This window comes from Ambystoma mexicanum, chromosome 3p (genome assembly GCF_040938575.1).
Source record: "Ambystoma mexicanum isolate Mex_15411 chromosome 3p, UKY_AmexF1_1, whole genome shotgun sequence".
Lineage (NCBI taxonomy): Eukaryota > Metazoa > Chordata > Amphibia > Caudata > Ambystomatidae > Ambystoma > Ambystoma mexicanum.
Window position 1 is genome coordinate 106,623,967 of NC_090925.1, and position 17,786 is coordinate 106,641,752.

Genomic DNA, 17,786 nt, shown 5'->3' on the forward strand with positions numbered 1-17,786 from the left:
CGGGAAGGGCTGGAATCCATGAGCTGGCGGGGACCCTGGGGCCCTAGACGAGACCGCAAACACTTCGGGGGGAAGCAAGCGTCTTCTGAACCCTCCACCGATACCAGGATGGCGGTGCACATTAAGATATTAACTTGAAATGTGAGGGGCCTGGGCACTTATCTTCGTAGAAATAGGATTAAATCCTACTTGCGCAGGAAAAAGGTGGACATTGCCCTACTGCGAGAAACCCACTGCACCACAGAAGCCAATGCAAAACTGAAGGAACACTAGGGGGGGACAGGGTTTCGGAGCACCCTACTCCAAATACGCCAGAGGGGTTTACACCTGGATCAACCCCCAGGTGCCATTCCACTTGACTAATATGGAAAAGGACCCAGAGGGCAGATACCTAATAATATGGGGCACTTTCGAGCAAAGAGAGATTTGCATAGTAAACTCATATTTCCCCAACAATAACATCCCTGCCCATTTGAAAACACTTGAGTGCCAAGATGGTGCAATTTAGAGAGGGCTTTTTTCTGTGGGGAGGAGATTTCAATTGTGTCCACGATTCTGAGTTGGACAGGTCCTGGCCTCCAGCGAAAGGTCCCTCCACAGCCACTATGTCCCTAGCCACCCTGGTTAAGGAACTAGACCTGGCAGATGCATGGCGAGAATTGCATCCAGACGAGAGAGCCTATTCATACTACTCGTCCCCCCATAAACTCCACACTAGGCTGGACTACCTTTTCATAAGCAAGGAGCACCTGCCACAAGTAGGGGGCATGCAATATTTGGGGAGGTCTATCTCCGACCATTCCCCACTTCTGTTGGACTGGCATCACAACAGTCCCAGACCACCCATCCCCATGTGGAGGATGCCTACCGAGGCCCTGAAGGACCCAGCCTTCAGGGAGGAATTGCAAGAATCCATAGAGAATTACATAACAGAAAATTCAGGTAGCGTAGAACACACCAGCACGGTTTGGGAAGCCTTAAAAGTAGCCTCCCGAGGGGAAATTATTGCCAAAGCGGTCGCATCAGGAAAACACTAAGAGCTGAACTTGAGCAGAGAGAATGCGAGATCCTGAAACTAGAGGCCACTCCAGTAGAAACCCCCGGGAGGGAGGACGACCTCAGAACCCTTAGAGATGCCTGCTCCGGCGCGTGGAATAGACTAGCCAAATTTGATTTTAGCGCCAGAACTGACAGAACACACGCAGAAGCCGATAAACCGGGCCGGTTACTGGCCTGGCTGTGTAAACGAGAACACCCCAGACATATAACCACAATATTAAGGGATGAACACGGTAGAGAGCACAGAACCCAGCAGAGTATCAACGACACTTTTAAACTTTACTATGCAGATCTATACTCCCATGCGGACAGGATCCCACTAGAACAAATTGCGGACACACTGGAGGAAATAGGCCTACCTAAGCTATCGCCTGCACAATCCGACACCTTGGACTCCGACATCACACTAGAAGACATAACAGTAGGTATTCGGTCCCTGGCCACGTGTAAAACCCCGGGAAGCGATGGGCTCCCCCCCCCCCCCCCCCGAGTTCTATAAAGCATTCGAACCCTCCCTAACGCCACTACTACACCAAGTCTTTTCAGAGGCATACGAAAGAGGTGTCCTTCCAGACAGCATGAGGGAGACCCTAGTGTTCCCAATGCTTAAGCCCGATAGGCCTCCCGACAAATTTGATTCTTATCGCCCGCTCGCCATGCTTAACTACGACGTTAAAATATTGACGACGATCCTAGCAAAGCGACTATCCAAAGTGATAGGAGAAATAGTACATACAGACCAAAACGGCAACACATCCCTAAATTTGCGCAGGCTCCAACATATCATAACCCAGACTGACACATGTGATGAACGACTAGCACTACTATCCTTAGACGCCATTAAGGCTTTCGACTCCATATACTGGGAATGGCTAATAGCGGTCCTGGAGGGATTCGGAATCGGCCAGGGATTCATCAGATGGGTCAAGATCCTGCACAACAAACTAAAGGCCAGGCTGAAATCTGGGAAGTATGTGTCAGAAGCATGGGACATTCAGAGGGGTACTAGGCAGGGCTGCCCACTCTCCCCCATGCTCTATGTTTTGGGATTGGAACCTATAGCAATGTATTTTAGACAGCAGTTTTTTGATGCAGGGATCAGGTTGGCAGGAATCGACCATATCATCTCATTATATGCTGATGATGTTCTAATATATGTTAACAATCCCCATCTAAATGTGCCGACAATACTGGAAGTCCTCGACAATTTCGCCAAATTCTCGGGCATTAAGTTTAGCAAAACTAAATCCTGCTTGTTCCCTCTGGCAGGACTGAAAAACAGAGGCAATGAAGAACTCCCCAAGGTGGGCGTCAAATGGCAGACGACCTCCTTCCGTTACCTAGGGATCCAAATAATGCACACCCCAGAGTTGATGCACATACACAATACGAAGTCTACAGTACCCGCACTACGCAAATCCATAAGATTCTGGGCAAAGCTTCCATTATCCATGCTAGGGAGGGCCTCAATAGCCAAGATGATTATTCTCCCCAGATTCCTGTACGGATTCCAAAATGTCCACTTCTACATCACAAAACCCTTTTTCCAACTTCTTGACACAATAATCAAAGAATTTCTATGGGGAAAGGGCAGACACCGGGTAGCCCTATCCACGCTAGTCCTACCATACGATCAAGGTGGCATCCAACTACCAAATCTAGAAAAGTACTATCTGGCAGCCCAACTGAGCCATGTGTCCAAATGGCTGGCGGATGATGCCACGTCCGAGACCCCCCTGCTACAGGCCATGATTACCCCGATCCAGCTGAAAGAATTACTCTGGGCCCCACAGAAACTAATGCACAGACCACCATTTCTGGTGACCCTAGGCAAGAAGATATGGCACAGAACCATAACGGTCTTGCGCCTGAAACATCCATACTTCCGGGAAGTGCCAATCATCTCAGGGCTCGAAAAAACAGATACCAACCTATACAACATCAGGCTATGGGAAAAGAAAGGGATATATACTTGGGGTGACCTATACACCGACGGTACATTCAGAGAATTCCCCGAGTTGCAGGCGGTAGAAGACATCCAGGCCGGCAATTCCTGTGGTACCAAAAGATCCGCAGCATAGCCTGCACGAGATGGACCACCTGGCCAGGAGAACCCGAAGAGGACCCCTTCTTGACACTGATGTACAACTTGAACGAAGGAGGAAAAGCGATATCTCAAATATATAGTCTTCTAAGGTAAACCCCTAACCCTCGCAGTGCTGCACTAAAGACCCGCTGGGAAACGGACATGGGACACGAAATGACAGAAAATGAATGGCTCAGAGCACTGTCCTTCCCAAAAGAGGACTCCAGAAACCAGAGATTTCGATTAATACAAATCAATGTATTTACCGCACCTACTTGACCCCGAGCAAAATAGCGATGTTCAGCAGAACCGCTGAGACACAATGCACCTAGTGCGGGACAGATGGGGCAGACTTGATTCACATGTTATGGAACTGCACCAAGGCACAGAACCTCTGGTCGAAAGTAAAACAAACCTGCGAAGAAGCAGAAGTCACAAGATACAAATGGACTCCAGCTGAGTGCCTCCTAGGCAGCTACCCTAGGCTAGCCAAACTTAAATATGCTGTAAAACTAATAGACTTGCTGTGCATAACGGCCAAAAGAACTACCGCCATGGCCTGGAAAAAGGCCACAGGACCAAGCCACAAAGTATGGCGCAAAGAACTGGAAAGATGGGCGAACGCCGAAACCAGAGCCTGGGAGGACAGTGTAACTAGATCCACTGAAGACTCAAGCATGGCATTAGAGGCATGGAAAGACACCATATCTAAACTGTTCCGATCCTCTGATGATAAACCCCCCTGAACGACGCAAATGATTGTTCTACTGATCTACATGAAGGCATAGAACACTAAGCACCAGACCCCCCAAACCCTGAACTACTCCAGAAAGGACTCCTCCCGCTCCCCTGAGGAAAGTACACCCACCCTCCCCGACAATACCAACCATCATTCGCCCATTGTAAGGAGACAGTTAATGTTAAATTTGTTGTATGAATGTTGTTATTTTGTTTTATAAACAAGGCATAACTGCAATAAGTCTGTCAGGTATCCTGAATAAAGGCCCTGACCAGTAATAATGTAAAACGCTTATAACCACAAATGCCAATAAACAAACTTTAAAATTAAAACCAAACATTTAACATCCGCTAGACATTTAAACAATGTGTTGATTGTCAACATATCCCGACATGTTTCAGTTCTTCAGGCTTGTGAATGCTAAAACTTTCTTCAGGGGAGAAGCATATTTCATAAATTCTCTCCACCATGTGATCCTGAGTCGACAAAAAAGATAATCCCTGCAGAGAGTAACCTACAAATGACACCCAAAAACAGCACATATCAGACAGTGATCCAAGAGAGTTATCAATAAACAACAGGCCCATCAGGGCATCACAACATTTGCCCAGAGAGGAGCTCCCCAAGGAAAGCCAAAAAATTGGTCTTCCTCTTTAAACACAATGGCTACTGTACCTTTTTTAATAATGGTCAGTAGCGTCAAGGACACAGTCCCATAAAGTAGCGGCACAACTTCTTTAGTCAAGTTTTTCTTCAATAAATGGGCACTTCAAGTCGCCCTTCTGGAAGTACAACCTGCATTGTAAGTGAGACACGCATCAACTAATAGGACTATTAGTACTACACCCTAGGAGGGCGAAACCACAACGTGTGAAGCTGCTAAAGCACCTAGATTCCAGTGAGACTCAAAACCTTAAAACCAGATCGGGCTAAACACCCACAAGTGTATTCCATCACTTAGAAACCTAAACACCAGTGAGACTCAAAACCTTCAAACCAGATCGGTGTATACCGACACCTAGACACCAGTGAGACTCCAAACCTTAAAACCAGATCGGGCTGAACACCCACAAGTGTATTCCATCACCCCTACAGTATGCAAATAAGTTACCTCTATTTGGCTATGTTGCTGGAACCCGATCATACAACATCATAGATGGCACCATAAATGGAAAGTGTCACCGCGTACATCCTGCGCATGAATAGAAAGCAAAAAAGGATACATGGGCTAAAATCACCCTGCGTCTGCATTTGCGAAAGAAAAAACGCTAAGGAATCATCCCAAAAAAGGCACGCGGTCTAGGAAGTCAGTACTCCGGGATCTTACCTATGTAGGAAGCCTTCAACTCGCTTCTAGACGAAGACCTCACGTATCGGTCCTGGTATAGCAGCACTCTCACTATTCCAGCGTGGCGGGTCACGTGATTCAAATACGTTACAATACGTCGAGTAAAAATACAGGAGTATGAACATAGAAAATGGACCACTCTAAGGTAAACTTCAAACCTCAATATCACAGCCGACTCACTATCTCAGCATGGAGGATCACGTAATAGAAGTCTGTGAAAAGCCCGTAGCGTGTACATACAAAAAAGTGTAAGCATAAAGGAAGGACTTCTCAAAACTAAACACAAACACTGGTACTACAAAAAAGGAATACTGCTATCCTCTCAGTCATAGACCATGGCAAAAAAACTTCAAAAGCTTCACGCACGTCACAGTGTGGTCCTATATTGGTCCTCTGCACTGTAGTAACGGCAAATAGTAAACTCAAGCAGAGGGCAAGAATTATAACCGGGCAAGAGGGCAAACAACGATGATAGATACAGATATGGTCGTGTCCTCACATGGACAAAAAGATATTTATTGTGCCCCACACACATGGAATCGTTATAAGCACAGAATCGTTCAAGAAAGTCAACACGATCGACACCACAAATCCATTTTAAGGGTATCCAAATAAGCTCCAAATGGGGCATTTTGTCGACTTTGGTCACATGCCAGGGAAACAGCAATGCAAAAGCAAATCATGGCACATGGATGTCACAAAAGTTCCAACACATCATAGAAGTTAGACAAAGACATGTTAAGTGGATGTTTTTCTTAGAGTGGCTCTGCAAAGGAGAAAAACATTTGTAGGCATATATGTTAACGTATAAAGCCATATGTTAGATTATTACCATATATCACAAATGTACATGGTGCCATTCCACCTCTTCAGGGTTCTTCCATGGGGCATAACAATCTTATGTATAATGAATCCTATTTAAGGAAACCAGGGTAAATAGTAACAAGCATTGTGTTGTTCCACCAGAGATCACCAGTGTGTGCATCTCTTACACAATGAAACAAATATTAAATTAACAACGTTCGTAACACAAAAGCAAGCAGATATCAATTGTGTAAATTATGTTCTCAGAGCAGTTCTTGATGTAATGGAGTGGGCCTTGGGAAGTTTGTGTTACTTTTTTATGGTTATCACGCGTTTTAAATTCAATTGTGCATGAACCTAAGAGAAAACAGGACATAGTAACAGGCTTTAAATTCCCCAAATCAGGTGGAAGTTAGCTCATCCAGTCCATGTTTTTCTTTGCATTCTGTTTGTTCCAAGTTTTTTCCACCTTTAGAAATGTATATGCAGGCTGCATCAGAATGCGGAGAAATTAAAAACAGGACTGGAGGAGCTACTCATAGCTAATGTAGGAACACTATCATCGAAACTGCATGTATGTTAGGTTACATTTAGGTCTAAAGAGCAGGTCTGCCGCAAGGAAAATCTTTGAGATGAAATACTCTTCAAGGGACAGTAAAAAGAGGCAGACGAGAGAGCCACCAGGCTGCGCTGAGATGAGCGGACGCATCTCGACCGGTCTCCTCCTCACGGGCCAAATTAAGGGATTGGGCCCCCTCTAGGCCCCCAAGAGTGACCACCCGACCTCCCAGGGGCAGCCTGAGACTGCTGGGCACCCGAGAGGAGAAACCCCGGGGGGGCTCTATGACCAGCACAGCCCTAGAACGAACCCGCACTGAAGGGGTGCAGTTCCCGCGTTTTGCTGCCTGCGCTCAGCCTCCAAGATGAACAGCCGTAGCCCGCGGCGTGGACGGGGTCTCAGGACTGAACAGAATGACCCGCCCCCCAAGGAGCCCCAGTCTTCCCCCAACCCTGGGGCGGGCGGGCCTCCGAGAGTGTTCGCACATCTGCTGAAGGGCCCTTTAAAGAGATCTTTGGGACGTCTACTCCCCAGCCTGCCGCGCGGCTGCTCAGGGGGACGTTTGCTGCTGCCGCCTCGCCTCCCAGAGCTAGCACCTTTCATTGCCTTTGGAAGCTGCATACACGTCAGGGTTGTGGGCCCGGCCGCCTCACCCCCCGATGGTACCTGCACCCTCTGGCTGGGCCCTGTGTCACCTCCCTACATCGAGCAGCTGAGAGAGGGGGAGGCGCAGGCGGTGTGACCTGCTCCATCCAGGGTCATGGACTGCTGACCTGCGACCTGCCACTAAATCAGAGAACCCTCTGCTTCAGGTGAGCCGGGGGCACCACGTAAACAGTGAGTCCTTGTGGCATTGATGCTCATCGGGAGGTAGGGGGGATGTCTGTGCACACACCTGGCGGACTGTGGCAGGGTCCCAAATGACTTCCAATTGCTGCGCCGCATGCACACTGCAGCCCCTCAGAACCGGACTTAGTCCCGCACTGTGACGGTCAAGCAACAGTTCGTCGTCCTCATCCTGGAGGCCTGGCGCAACCCCTTATATCTTCGCAGCAGCCTTCGTGGGTGTCCTGCCTCTCCCTGCGGGGTCCCCATCTCCTGGGGAACCGCCTGGCCCTAACGCACCGTTCTCCACCTCCAGCGGCCCCTCAACTATCCTCCCGCTCGGAACCTGAAGAGAGGTGGGATCTGCGTGAGCGCACCGCTGGAGGTTGCTCCTCCTCCATACATCCAGACCTTTTCGTCGGTCTGTGCTGGCCAGAGGGGCAAGGTGGTGCTCTGCCAAGCCAACTTGCAGCGTATCACTCCCCTGCCCGAAGACACGGCCTGTCCACAATCTGTCACCAGCTAATCACTGACCCCTGCCGCCAGCCCATCTGAGTGCACCCCAAGGAGTGTGGATGCCAGACACTGCTGCACCGCCCTGGTACCCGAGCCCTAGCACTCCAGTCATTAATTAAGATCACTTGTGACGTGGGCCCCCGAGCTGATTCTCAACCGATTCTTTAAACACAAGTACGTTGCTGGGGGCACTTGAGAGCATCAGGGAGTGACGAAAACCTTCTCTGAACCCGACCTGGGTCTTCTCGGGGAACCTAGAGGATCACAAACCTCACAACTGCGCCGGAAAGCACGGTGCTTGCCCTGACCCCGCCTTGGATCATCACCAGCAATTAGACTTTTTTGCCCACTTCTCACACGATTAACCAACTGTAGCCACAAAATCTTTCATCAAACAAGTCGTACAAGCTTTGTTTTCGGCCCAGGTGCACGACGCCTGGTGGAGCCCCCCCTTTGGGTTCCCTGTTCCCGGACCTTCAGTAGGGGTCTCTGCGCCCCCTCTCCCCGAGTGGGAGCCTTCACTTGCCCAAATGGGCCATCTCTTACGATATCCCCTGATGGACTGGGCAAAATCACTCCAAAGGTTTCGGCATCCCTTGACTCCAACGCCCGAAGTAGTCAGCATGCCCACTACCAACCAATCAGATGCAATAGATGCACAGTTGGTGAGTAAGGATATGACTGCCCTTCTGGAGGAGATCTGTGAGGAGGAGATCTGTGGATTGAGGGCCGACATCAGCAAAAGGAAAGATTCCTTAGATAAAGACCAAGTCCAAGCCCTACAAGCCCTAGAAGCAAACCAGACCTCGGTCGACCTTCTCGAGACTCAAATAGATATGCGCCTGTCAGAACTGGAAAGAAGAAAGGAGAAATGCACCCTTAAACCCGATGACTTAGAGAACAGGGAGCACCGCAGTAACCTGAGGTTCCTGGGAGCCCCGGAGTGGGAAGGGGAAACCCAGGCAGACATCATTAGGATTGTGAACGTGGTGGTAGCAAACTATTCGACGAGGGCAACACCAATGAGCCAACCATCGACAGGGCCCACAGAGCGGGGCCTCCGCCAGGGGACCCAGGTCGATACTCGTGAGATTTCACTATTACTCGGAAAAAAGCATGATCCTGTAGCTGGCATGGAAGAAGGGACCGATCGACTGGGAAGACACAAAGATCACTATCTACCAGGACCTCTCAGCTCTCGCCTTGGCTCGTCGTCGATTATGCGGTCCCCTAACGAAATGGCTCCAGCCCAAAGGTGTGAGATACAGATGGGGCCACCCATTCTCCCTCTCTGTTGAGTAGGACAGCTACAAATACTCCCTGGTCAAAGAAGATGACATCCAAAGAGTGACCCTGTGAACTTCTGGGTGAGCACACCCTGAGGAGCGACCAGGTTGGCAGAGGAGGAGGCACAGCAGAACCCCGAAAGACTAACGGATTCACTGAAAGGCGCCGAGTCTGTGGCAATAGAAAATTCAGGGAGGGTGGCCTTGGCATTCACCAAGCCTGTTAAGGAATGACTGCAATCCCTTTCCATTTCACTTTAGAACGACGAGTGGGGAGGTCTGTCACCCGCCAATTGCTTCGGTAGATCCAAGGCAGACTATGATCTGTTGTTCGGGGATGGCTCTGACCGCAAAGCTGTCTACTTTGGCCGGTGACTATCCTGGGGGGGGTGGGGGGGGTGGAGGGGAGAAGAGGTGTTGACGTATGATGCAGTAGTTTAAGTTTTGGGGGTTGGGGGGCTCAGAAAACTGTTGCTTATCGAGCCAGTGGAGGTGGTCGTTGGTGGCCTGGTCGGACGACATCTCCTATGTCGCAGACAGTCCAGGCGCTCAGGAGGGGCAGGGGGGTGTGTTGGGGTGTTTGTTCTTGTTGTTTTGGGGTTACTATGAGTTGAATCTATCGACTGGGGACCTTATTCTGCTGGGGACTGCTCCTTCAGTGACACTGGTATCGCTCTTTGCTCCTAACGAGGCTCAGGACCAATTTTGGGTGGGGGTGAAGACAAAGATCATGGCATTCACGGAGGGGGTGGGTGGTGATTTTAATATGGTCCTCCAGCCAGAACGTGACAGGAAGTCCGAGCGCTCATGTACAGACATGCAGATCCAGAGGAAGACGGTCATTTCTTTTCAGAATACCAACAATAAACTGGGGCTTTCAGACTCTCAATTCAAGACGCCAGGGACGAGACCCTCTATTTACATTCTTTTCTAGCACTCACTCCTCATTTTCTAGAATCAATTATGTTCTAGTTGACAAACTCACTTTGCGAGAGAATTGCCGACTTTAGTGTTGAGTTAATCCTGTGGTCGTACCACGACCTAGTTCGGGTCCAAATGGGGATGCCTCCGAGGTTCCCTGAGGGCTCCAGGTGGACGTGCAATGACCTCCTGTTGAAGGACAAAGAACTGTCCCAGTCCCTGCTCGCAGCCATAAAAGAATACTTTGCGATCAACTACAATGGTCAAGTGGAGGAGGCGGGAATCTGGGAGGCCTTCAAAGCCATGATCAGGGGGGTTCTGATTCGAATTGGGGCAGTAAGAAAGTGGGAAAGAGGGAAAGAAGAAATACTCCTTAGAGAGAAAATAGAGGCTATCCAACCGGGGGGCAAACTCCGATCCCAAATGTTCCCAGGTAAATGGGCAGAGCTCCAACTGCTTAAGGCGAAACTTGCCGCCCTCTTGGTAGGGCAAACTGAGAGGAAATTGTCCTTTCTAAAACAAGGTATATGGAGAAGGGGGAAAAGGCTGATAAAAAATCCTACCCTGGAGGTTGCTGGAACTTAGAAACAGTAGAAGGGTTGACTTGGTGCAACTACCCGGGGGCCTAAATGTCTGGACGACCCAGGGATAGCAAAGCAATTCTGCATATATTATGAATGCCTCCATAAATCGGAGTACTCGGGGGACGGGTCTGAGTCTGATAACTTTTTGGAATCTCTTCCAATTCCTCCACCTCCCTCCCGATAAAATGGACCACCTGGAAAGGCCCATCACGCCCCAGGAGGTAGTGGATAATATTGGTACCATAAAAGGGGGCACCACCCCAGGCCAACGATGGCTTCACGATTTTCTTCTACAAGTCTTTCCGCTCCACTCTGGCTCCAATCCTGTCTAAATTGTTCAACGCAGCTCTAGACTCGGGTACCCTTCCCCAGTCCATGTTATCGGCCCGTATCGTGGTTATCCCAAAAGAGGAAAAGGACCCAACGAACTGCCAATCCTACCGCCCCATTTCCTTACTTAACACAGATATGAAGGTCCTAGCTAAGTTACTTGCCAATAGGCTGGCCCAGCACCTCCCTTCTTTGGTCCACAGGGACCAAGTAAGATTCATCCCGGGTAGGCAAGGGTCTGATAACATCAGAAAGACCTTGGACCTGATGCACGAATCCTCCTCCAGTAATAAAATAGAAGCTATCTCCTTTCACTGGACTCTTAAAAGGCCTTTGACAGGGTTGAATGGTCGTATATGGGCAAGATCTTGCAAAAGATGGGTCTGGGGGCGATAGATTCTGTGGGTGTATTCCTTCACTGTACAATGGCCCCTCCGCTAGTGTTGCAGTTTCTGCTCCCTTCCCCCTCTCCAGAGGGACCCGCCAGCGCTGCCCTATCTCTGCCCTCCTATATGCCCTCGTAATGGAACCTCTGGCCATAGCTATAAAACACCACCAGGGGATTATGGGGGATCTCGATTTCAACCTCTCACTCTTTGCAGATGATATCCTCGCCGATCTGACCAATTTAAAGGTCTCTCTCCCGAGCCTTCTGGACCTGATACATTCCTTTGGGGTCTTCTCTGGGTTGAAAATAAATCCATCGAAATTGTGTCTCATGCCGATGGGTAAGGGCGATAGAGACATTGAGGAGAGGGAAACAGTAAAGGGTATCAGAATTGAGCGCAAAGCCACTCCATACCTGGGAGTAACTAAACTTTCCCCCCATCCTCTCCAAGATAAAATCAGACCTCCTATGATGGGCTCCCTTGACCCTCTCATGGTTCCGACACATGCTATCCATAAAAATGAACATCCTTCCCCAGCTTCTCTATCTCTTCACCTCTCTCCTGATTATCATACCAGATGCATACTTTAAATCCCTGCACTCCATGGTCCAACCATTCATTTGGGACGGTAAGAAACCAAGGGTCAAACACGCCACCTTGACTCTCCCGAGGTCTCTTGGAGGTTTTGGACTCCCGGATTTCTGGCAGTACCACAAGGCAGCCCAACTTAGGGTAATGTTGATCACAGGAGGGATGAAATGCGAACCTATTGGACTTACATAGAAGATACCCACAGTCACCCCAGGAAAGTAAGAGACCTCCTATAGTCCCCGATCAAAGACCTTCCTGATTCTGTTAGAAATCACCCAACATTATCAGTCTATGGGTTCTATGAAATGTGACAAAGTGAATTCAACCCTTTCCTCGTGGCCCTCCCCACTGTCCTCCTTGTGGGGTCCCTCCTCGACTTGGGTAAGAAAGGCCTACGGGACACGCAAAGATGGTCTGACATGGGTCTGGTACGGGCCGCCCAGCTATTCCACCAGAACGCCTTTATCGAGTATGATAAACTAGCAGAAGCCATGGGGGAAAACCTGATGTCGATCTTTGAATACCTCTGTGTAAGAGAATCTCTGACTAACCCCCGGTGGGGCCAAGCCCTTGCCCTCCCCCTTAAGTCTCTCGAGAAAGTAATAGTAGAATCTTCCTCGAGGAGGGGATCACTGTCCAGGATCTATAAAGTCCTGATCACGGCGCAACTAGAAGGCAGAAAGGGATTTAAACAGTTTTGGAAAGAAAAGCTGGGGATGGTATTGGAAGAAGCGACCTGGGCTAAACTCTTTGGGGTTCTTTTTTCGGGATCCCTGTATATCTCGGCCATGGAACACAACTTTAAGGTCCTTCACGCATGGCATCTCTCCCCTGATAAGTTGTCTAAAATGTTTTCCGGTGTATCCCCTTTCTGTCCTAGGGAATGTGGCCAACGGGGAACTTGGTATGACCTGTGGTGGGAATGCCCATCTGTCCAGATCTATTGGTCGGAGCTCTTGAGATGGATCATGGATATTGTGGGCATCTCCCCTCTCTTACACTCCATCCAACTCCTGTTGGTATCCCCTCCTCAGAATCAGATTTGAGTAGCTTCCCTAAGGTGGTCCAGGCCATATTGGGAGCTGGGAGGTTGGCCTTGGCTAAGAAACGGAAAAATAACTTGGTACCCTCCAAATCAGAGTGGCTTACTAAGCTTTGGCCGATCTTTACTTATGAGAAGCTAACAGCTCTGACCCACGACTCAATGGGGCCCTTCTTGCTGGACTGGACTCTGGTGCTCTTGCACGAGGACTGTGGTTCATTGAGACTCTGATGATTCCTGCCCTGTAATGCCCCATCCTGCTATTTGTTTGTATAGCACTCTCCAACACTCTTTTTTTGTTGTTGTATTGGTTGAACCCTCCTTGTCAGCCTACCCACGGCATGTGGTCCCAAATCAGTGGTTGTCAAAAGTCCCCAGGGCCGAGTTGGGTTCGACAGTTTGTAAGCATGGGGTGGGATAGGGAGGGGGGGGTGGGGTTAACTCTGATGTTGTCATTTGTGATTCATTGATATGGAAAAAAATGTTCAAAAAAAAGTTGAAAAAACATTAAAAAAATAAAAAGAGGCAGATGAAAACAATACAGAGTGCATCGCTTTATCAATTACAATCTTAAAATACATTTCAAATTAATTGACTTATAGCTCGTGATAGTAATTATTATACAAAGGTGATCCTTTAATGGATTTTAACATGCATTTTTAATTATATCCTTAGTATTGAATTAATGTTTGAATTCGTACTTATTAACTGTTGTATTTATGAAAGGTTTGTTTCAAACCAGTACATAATAAAAAAAAGTAATATTATTAGATCCCAGCATTGATATCAGAAGCAAATTCCTACAAAGAAAAAGGCATGCCTTTGAATTGATAGTATCAGGCCATGTGTGTTACGAGAGCACAAAGGGAAACAGAATTTGCGAACAAAGTAGAGATGGGATTTTCTAACAAAGAATAATGGGCTTGATAACAGGCCTGCTGTCACCCTATCAAATATGAATCTATGAGATAATTTTAGGGACACAGGATATTTAGGGACACAGGATATAATCCACTCATCAGACAGGCTGCCATGTTCTCTACCGGTTGGCATCAATCTACAAATCTTAGAAAATGCTCCTAAGAGAGATACTATTGTCATAGACCATTCTTCATGACACACAGGCATTAGTAGTTACGATTTGCAGGGGAATAGAAATTAACGAAAGATGTCAGCATCCCTAATTGCAATTGAAAAAGTAAGATTTGATCGCCACCTTGACTTGTGACTGCATCAGCATTGATCACTCAGAGGTTCTTGACCTGAGGAGACGGATACTGGATTCGGGAAAAATATTGAGATCTGAAATGACCATTCGAAGACGGACCACCATTACTTCTGACTGATGGACCTAGTTTTAATCATTGTAGGGACCTCGGATTCTTGGATCTAGGACCTTGCATTCATCAAGCCTGACCAATGTCAACACTTTGTGACAGCGCATCAAAAATATGAATACACGACGTTCAGTCAGACTGGACAGACCACAACTAGCACTGTGCATATATATTTATTTTTTAAGCAGAAAGAGGTAGCTCTCCATGCTACCATGAGATGATCAACCCCTTAAGTGCCAAGGACGAGTATATGCTCGTCCTTTTTGCATAGACTTGCCTAACAGCCTGGCACTTAGCCAGTACGGAGCGCAAACACCGGCAATTCGACTCTTTGCCTTTAAACAACGCTGTGCTCCACCGAGGAGATATCAGTGCAGTAATATTATGAAGATGAGACAACCCATCTTGTGACATGCAACTTAAAAATCTCATGAGATGAAGGCATCAAAACTAGCCCGTGAGCCAGGGTTAAAGTCATCCTGACAGTATTCTAGTTTAATGTGCTGCTTTTCGTTGTTGTAGTATAAGCCCCTCCTGGGCCTGTGCAACAGTAACGTGTATTAAAAAGTGCGCACGGCCACCCGTCAATACCAGCAGACCCTCTCCCTGTCTACATGCTCAGCCACCGCTGCACAGGGTGCAGAGGGCCTCCCTGCAGTGCCCCACACCAGTGATGCCTGGACACCCCAGACTACATCATAACACTGGAGCCGAACAGTCACAGAATGCAGCTGATAATTAAGTTTGATAAAGACTGGTTATTCCCAAAAGGAAACAGAACTGGAGACGACAGTTCCTTTTTAACCGAACCGATAAAGGAGTGGCAGATGACAAGGGCCATCGTGCACTGGTCGCATTCGCAAAATAATCATTGCGACACGGTGTCGAACCAGGAGGGACGGATACCAGAATGCTTCAGTATTACGGTTCGTCCACGTTGCAAATAGTTCCTTAGGAAGAGTTGTGCGATACTGGGCACTATATAAGGAGAACTGTATAGTACCATCACTGCAATCGAGTGCATAACACAATGAAACAGTAACCAAACTGCTGTGTACCTCACAGAGCGCCTGGTCGTCCCAGTGTGAATGTAAAAACTTTAAGAATGCACCGGACATCACTGTCGCCAGAGAAGAGGTTTCGTTGCAACATGGACATTATTTCAAAACTACTTTACGATTCTATTGAACTGTAAATAGTGCATGTCACAAAAGATAAATAAAAAGTGCATTCATCAGGTCAATGGAACCAACAACAATGCATTAGCACCAAAAAGTTCTATTTCCAACTGTACAAGAGCTGCGCCACCCATGCATGGTGGGGTGAGCGCACAGCTAGCAAGCATCATTAATGTGATTGCATTTTATAAATAAACCCCAGCCTGCTGGGAGTGTGCACAGATATGGACAGGACTCACCTTATCAGAATAGCAGCGGGACATTGCTTCCCTGATTTAGGGGTGCAAAGGAGAATGTCTGCACTAAGCTACTTGTGCGGGCTCAGGACCCCCAAAACAATCGCGAACCTAACTCCCTAGTCTTGCCCCCTCCTTGGGCACAAATCCCAACAATACTGCAGTTAAACACCCCCCTCCCCCACCATGTTAGTGTGCATTGCGCATGCGCGCAATGTTGGGCCACGGCTTTCCCGCGCATGCGCAGTGACTGTGATTTAGCAGGAGCACGTTCCGTGGGTGATTAGGGGGCTCAGACGGACAAATATGAAGCGCGCCTGGCGTGTGACGCAATACCCAGCGCATGTGCACGAGGCCTTGGTGGCTTCCATAAATATCTCCAGATAAACATGTCTTCAATAACTGTCCGTTAGGACTTTAAAACGGAAGGGTGCAGAATGTGAAAGTAGTCGATGCTTATCCCTATCAGGCCTGAACATTGAATAAATGCCCCACCCGTTCTACTATTGATCAAGAATGCATCGTACTAGCCAACATTCTGGACCCACAAGGTATAGGATTCTGTACGTTTTTAAATAGTAATTAGCATAATTATGACATCATAGGAAATTACATTTCTGACCTGAGGAAATGACAGGAAATAACATCACCTGACATGTGGCATTAAACATCACAGTAAAGCACTGTCTGGCGTGGTCTAACCGAGATAACCATGAGAAATCATATTAATAAAGGATTGACCTCTGAGCACAGTGGTCAGAGTTCATCACAGTAATTTAATTACAGTCTGGCCCTTGTGAGTCTTGTGTCCAGAGTTCTTCTCTGAACGCTTACCTACACGGCCTCAAGCATGCATACCACAATCAGGAGGCAGAGACTGTAGATGAACAAGTTACTTACCAACTGGTAACGTTCTTTCGATTGGATGTTCCTCCAACGTATTCCTCATCTTAGATGTATTCCATCCAGCTTTGCTGTCTTCGGAAATTTTTTCGGCAGAGGGCGTCGTGCGTCGATGTCGTCGAGTCGATGCTCCCTCAAAGGCTTCCATCGAGGGTGACGTTATCGGGTGTATAAGTAGCATGCGCGGCACTCGTTGGCCTCAGTTCTGTTTTTCCGCAGTATGCGTTGCTTTGGACATTCGGCACGCCTCGAGTTCTGTGAGAATATATAATAACTAAATATGTCCTCGTCATCGACGCCGACCACGACCCCGAAATTGGGATTCAAAAAGTGCAAATCGTGCGAGTCTAAAATGTCGATCACGGACCCGTATCGAGAGTGTTTGTGGTGCCTCGGAGAAGCCCACGACATGGAGGCCTGTACGAAGTGTCAAGCGATGACGGGAAAGATCGAAGAAACAACGCCACAGGTCTCCTTCCACCGCGTCGTCAGACGAGTCTCCAAAAAAGATGAAATGCCCCACAAAACATTTGTCTGCCGAAGAGTGGGAAGCATTCATGGTCAAAATGATGGAGGGGTTTGAAAAAACGAAGCCTCGGTCCGCGCCTTCTTCGGAAGCCGGCCGGGAGCGTCATCGCTCCGACACTCGCGCGCCCTCAAGCCCGGGTGATCAAAAAAGGAAGGATAGGGAACCTTCCAGGACGCCGAGTGAAAAACGCTCGAGTCGAGTCGACTGCTCGAGGTCACCGACGCCGTCCGAGACCCATCATACCTCGAAGGGAAAATCTTCGAAGGTCACCTCGACGCCCTCGAAGCAGACCCTGTCGACGACCACGGTGTTGTCGACGCCATCGACGCCGTTATCGACATCGACGCCGAAACCCTCGACGCCAAAGGCTCCAGCCAAGCCAGGGAAGCCAGAAAAAGAGAAGGATAAGGTTACAAAACCTGTATTGTCCTCAGAGCCAGGTACTAGACCTCTTCCTCCTTCTCTCCCAGAGAAGGTTTTCAAGCCTCTCCCCAGAAAGGAGTTTTTCAAATCCCTGACCTCAA

The 17,786-nt window shown here is 48.3% G+C and overlaps 1 protein-coding gene across 2 annotated transcripts in view; it reads right to left on the reverse strand.

The window, feature by feature from the left end:
- The window catches only part of LOC138580131 (zinc finger protein 300-like), a 558,246-nt gene extending 542,222 nt beyond the window's left edge, over window positions 1-16,024 (reverse strand). For both annotated transcript variants that reach the window (XM_069650435.1, XM_069650434.1), the window contains exon 1: window positions 15,834-16,024. In XM_069650435.1, the coding sequence (XP_069506536.1) occupies window positions 15,834-15,857 (24 nt within the window). In that variant the 5' untranslated portion in view covers window positions 15,858-16,024. The remainder of the gene's footprint in view (window positions 1-15,833) is intronic.
- Between the last annotated feature and the right edge of the window lie 1,762 nt (window positions 16,025-17,786).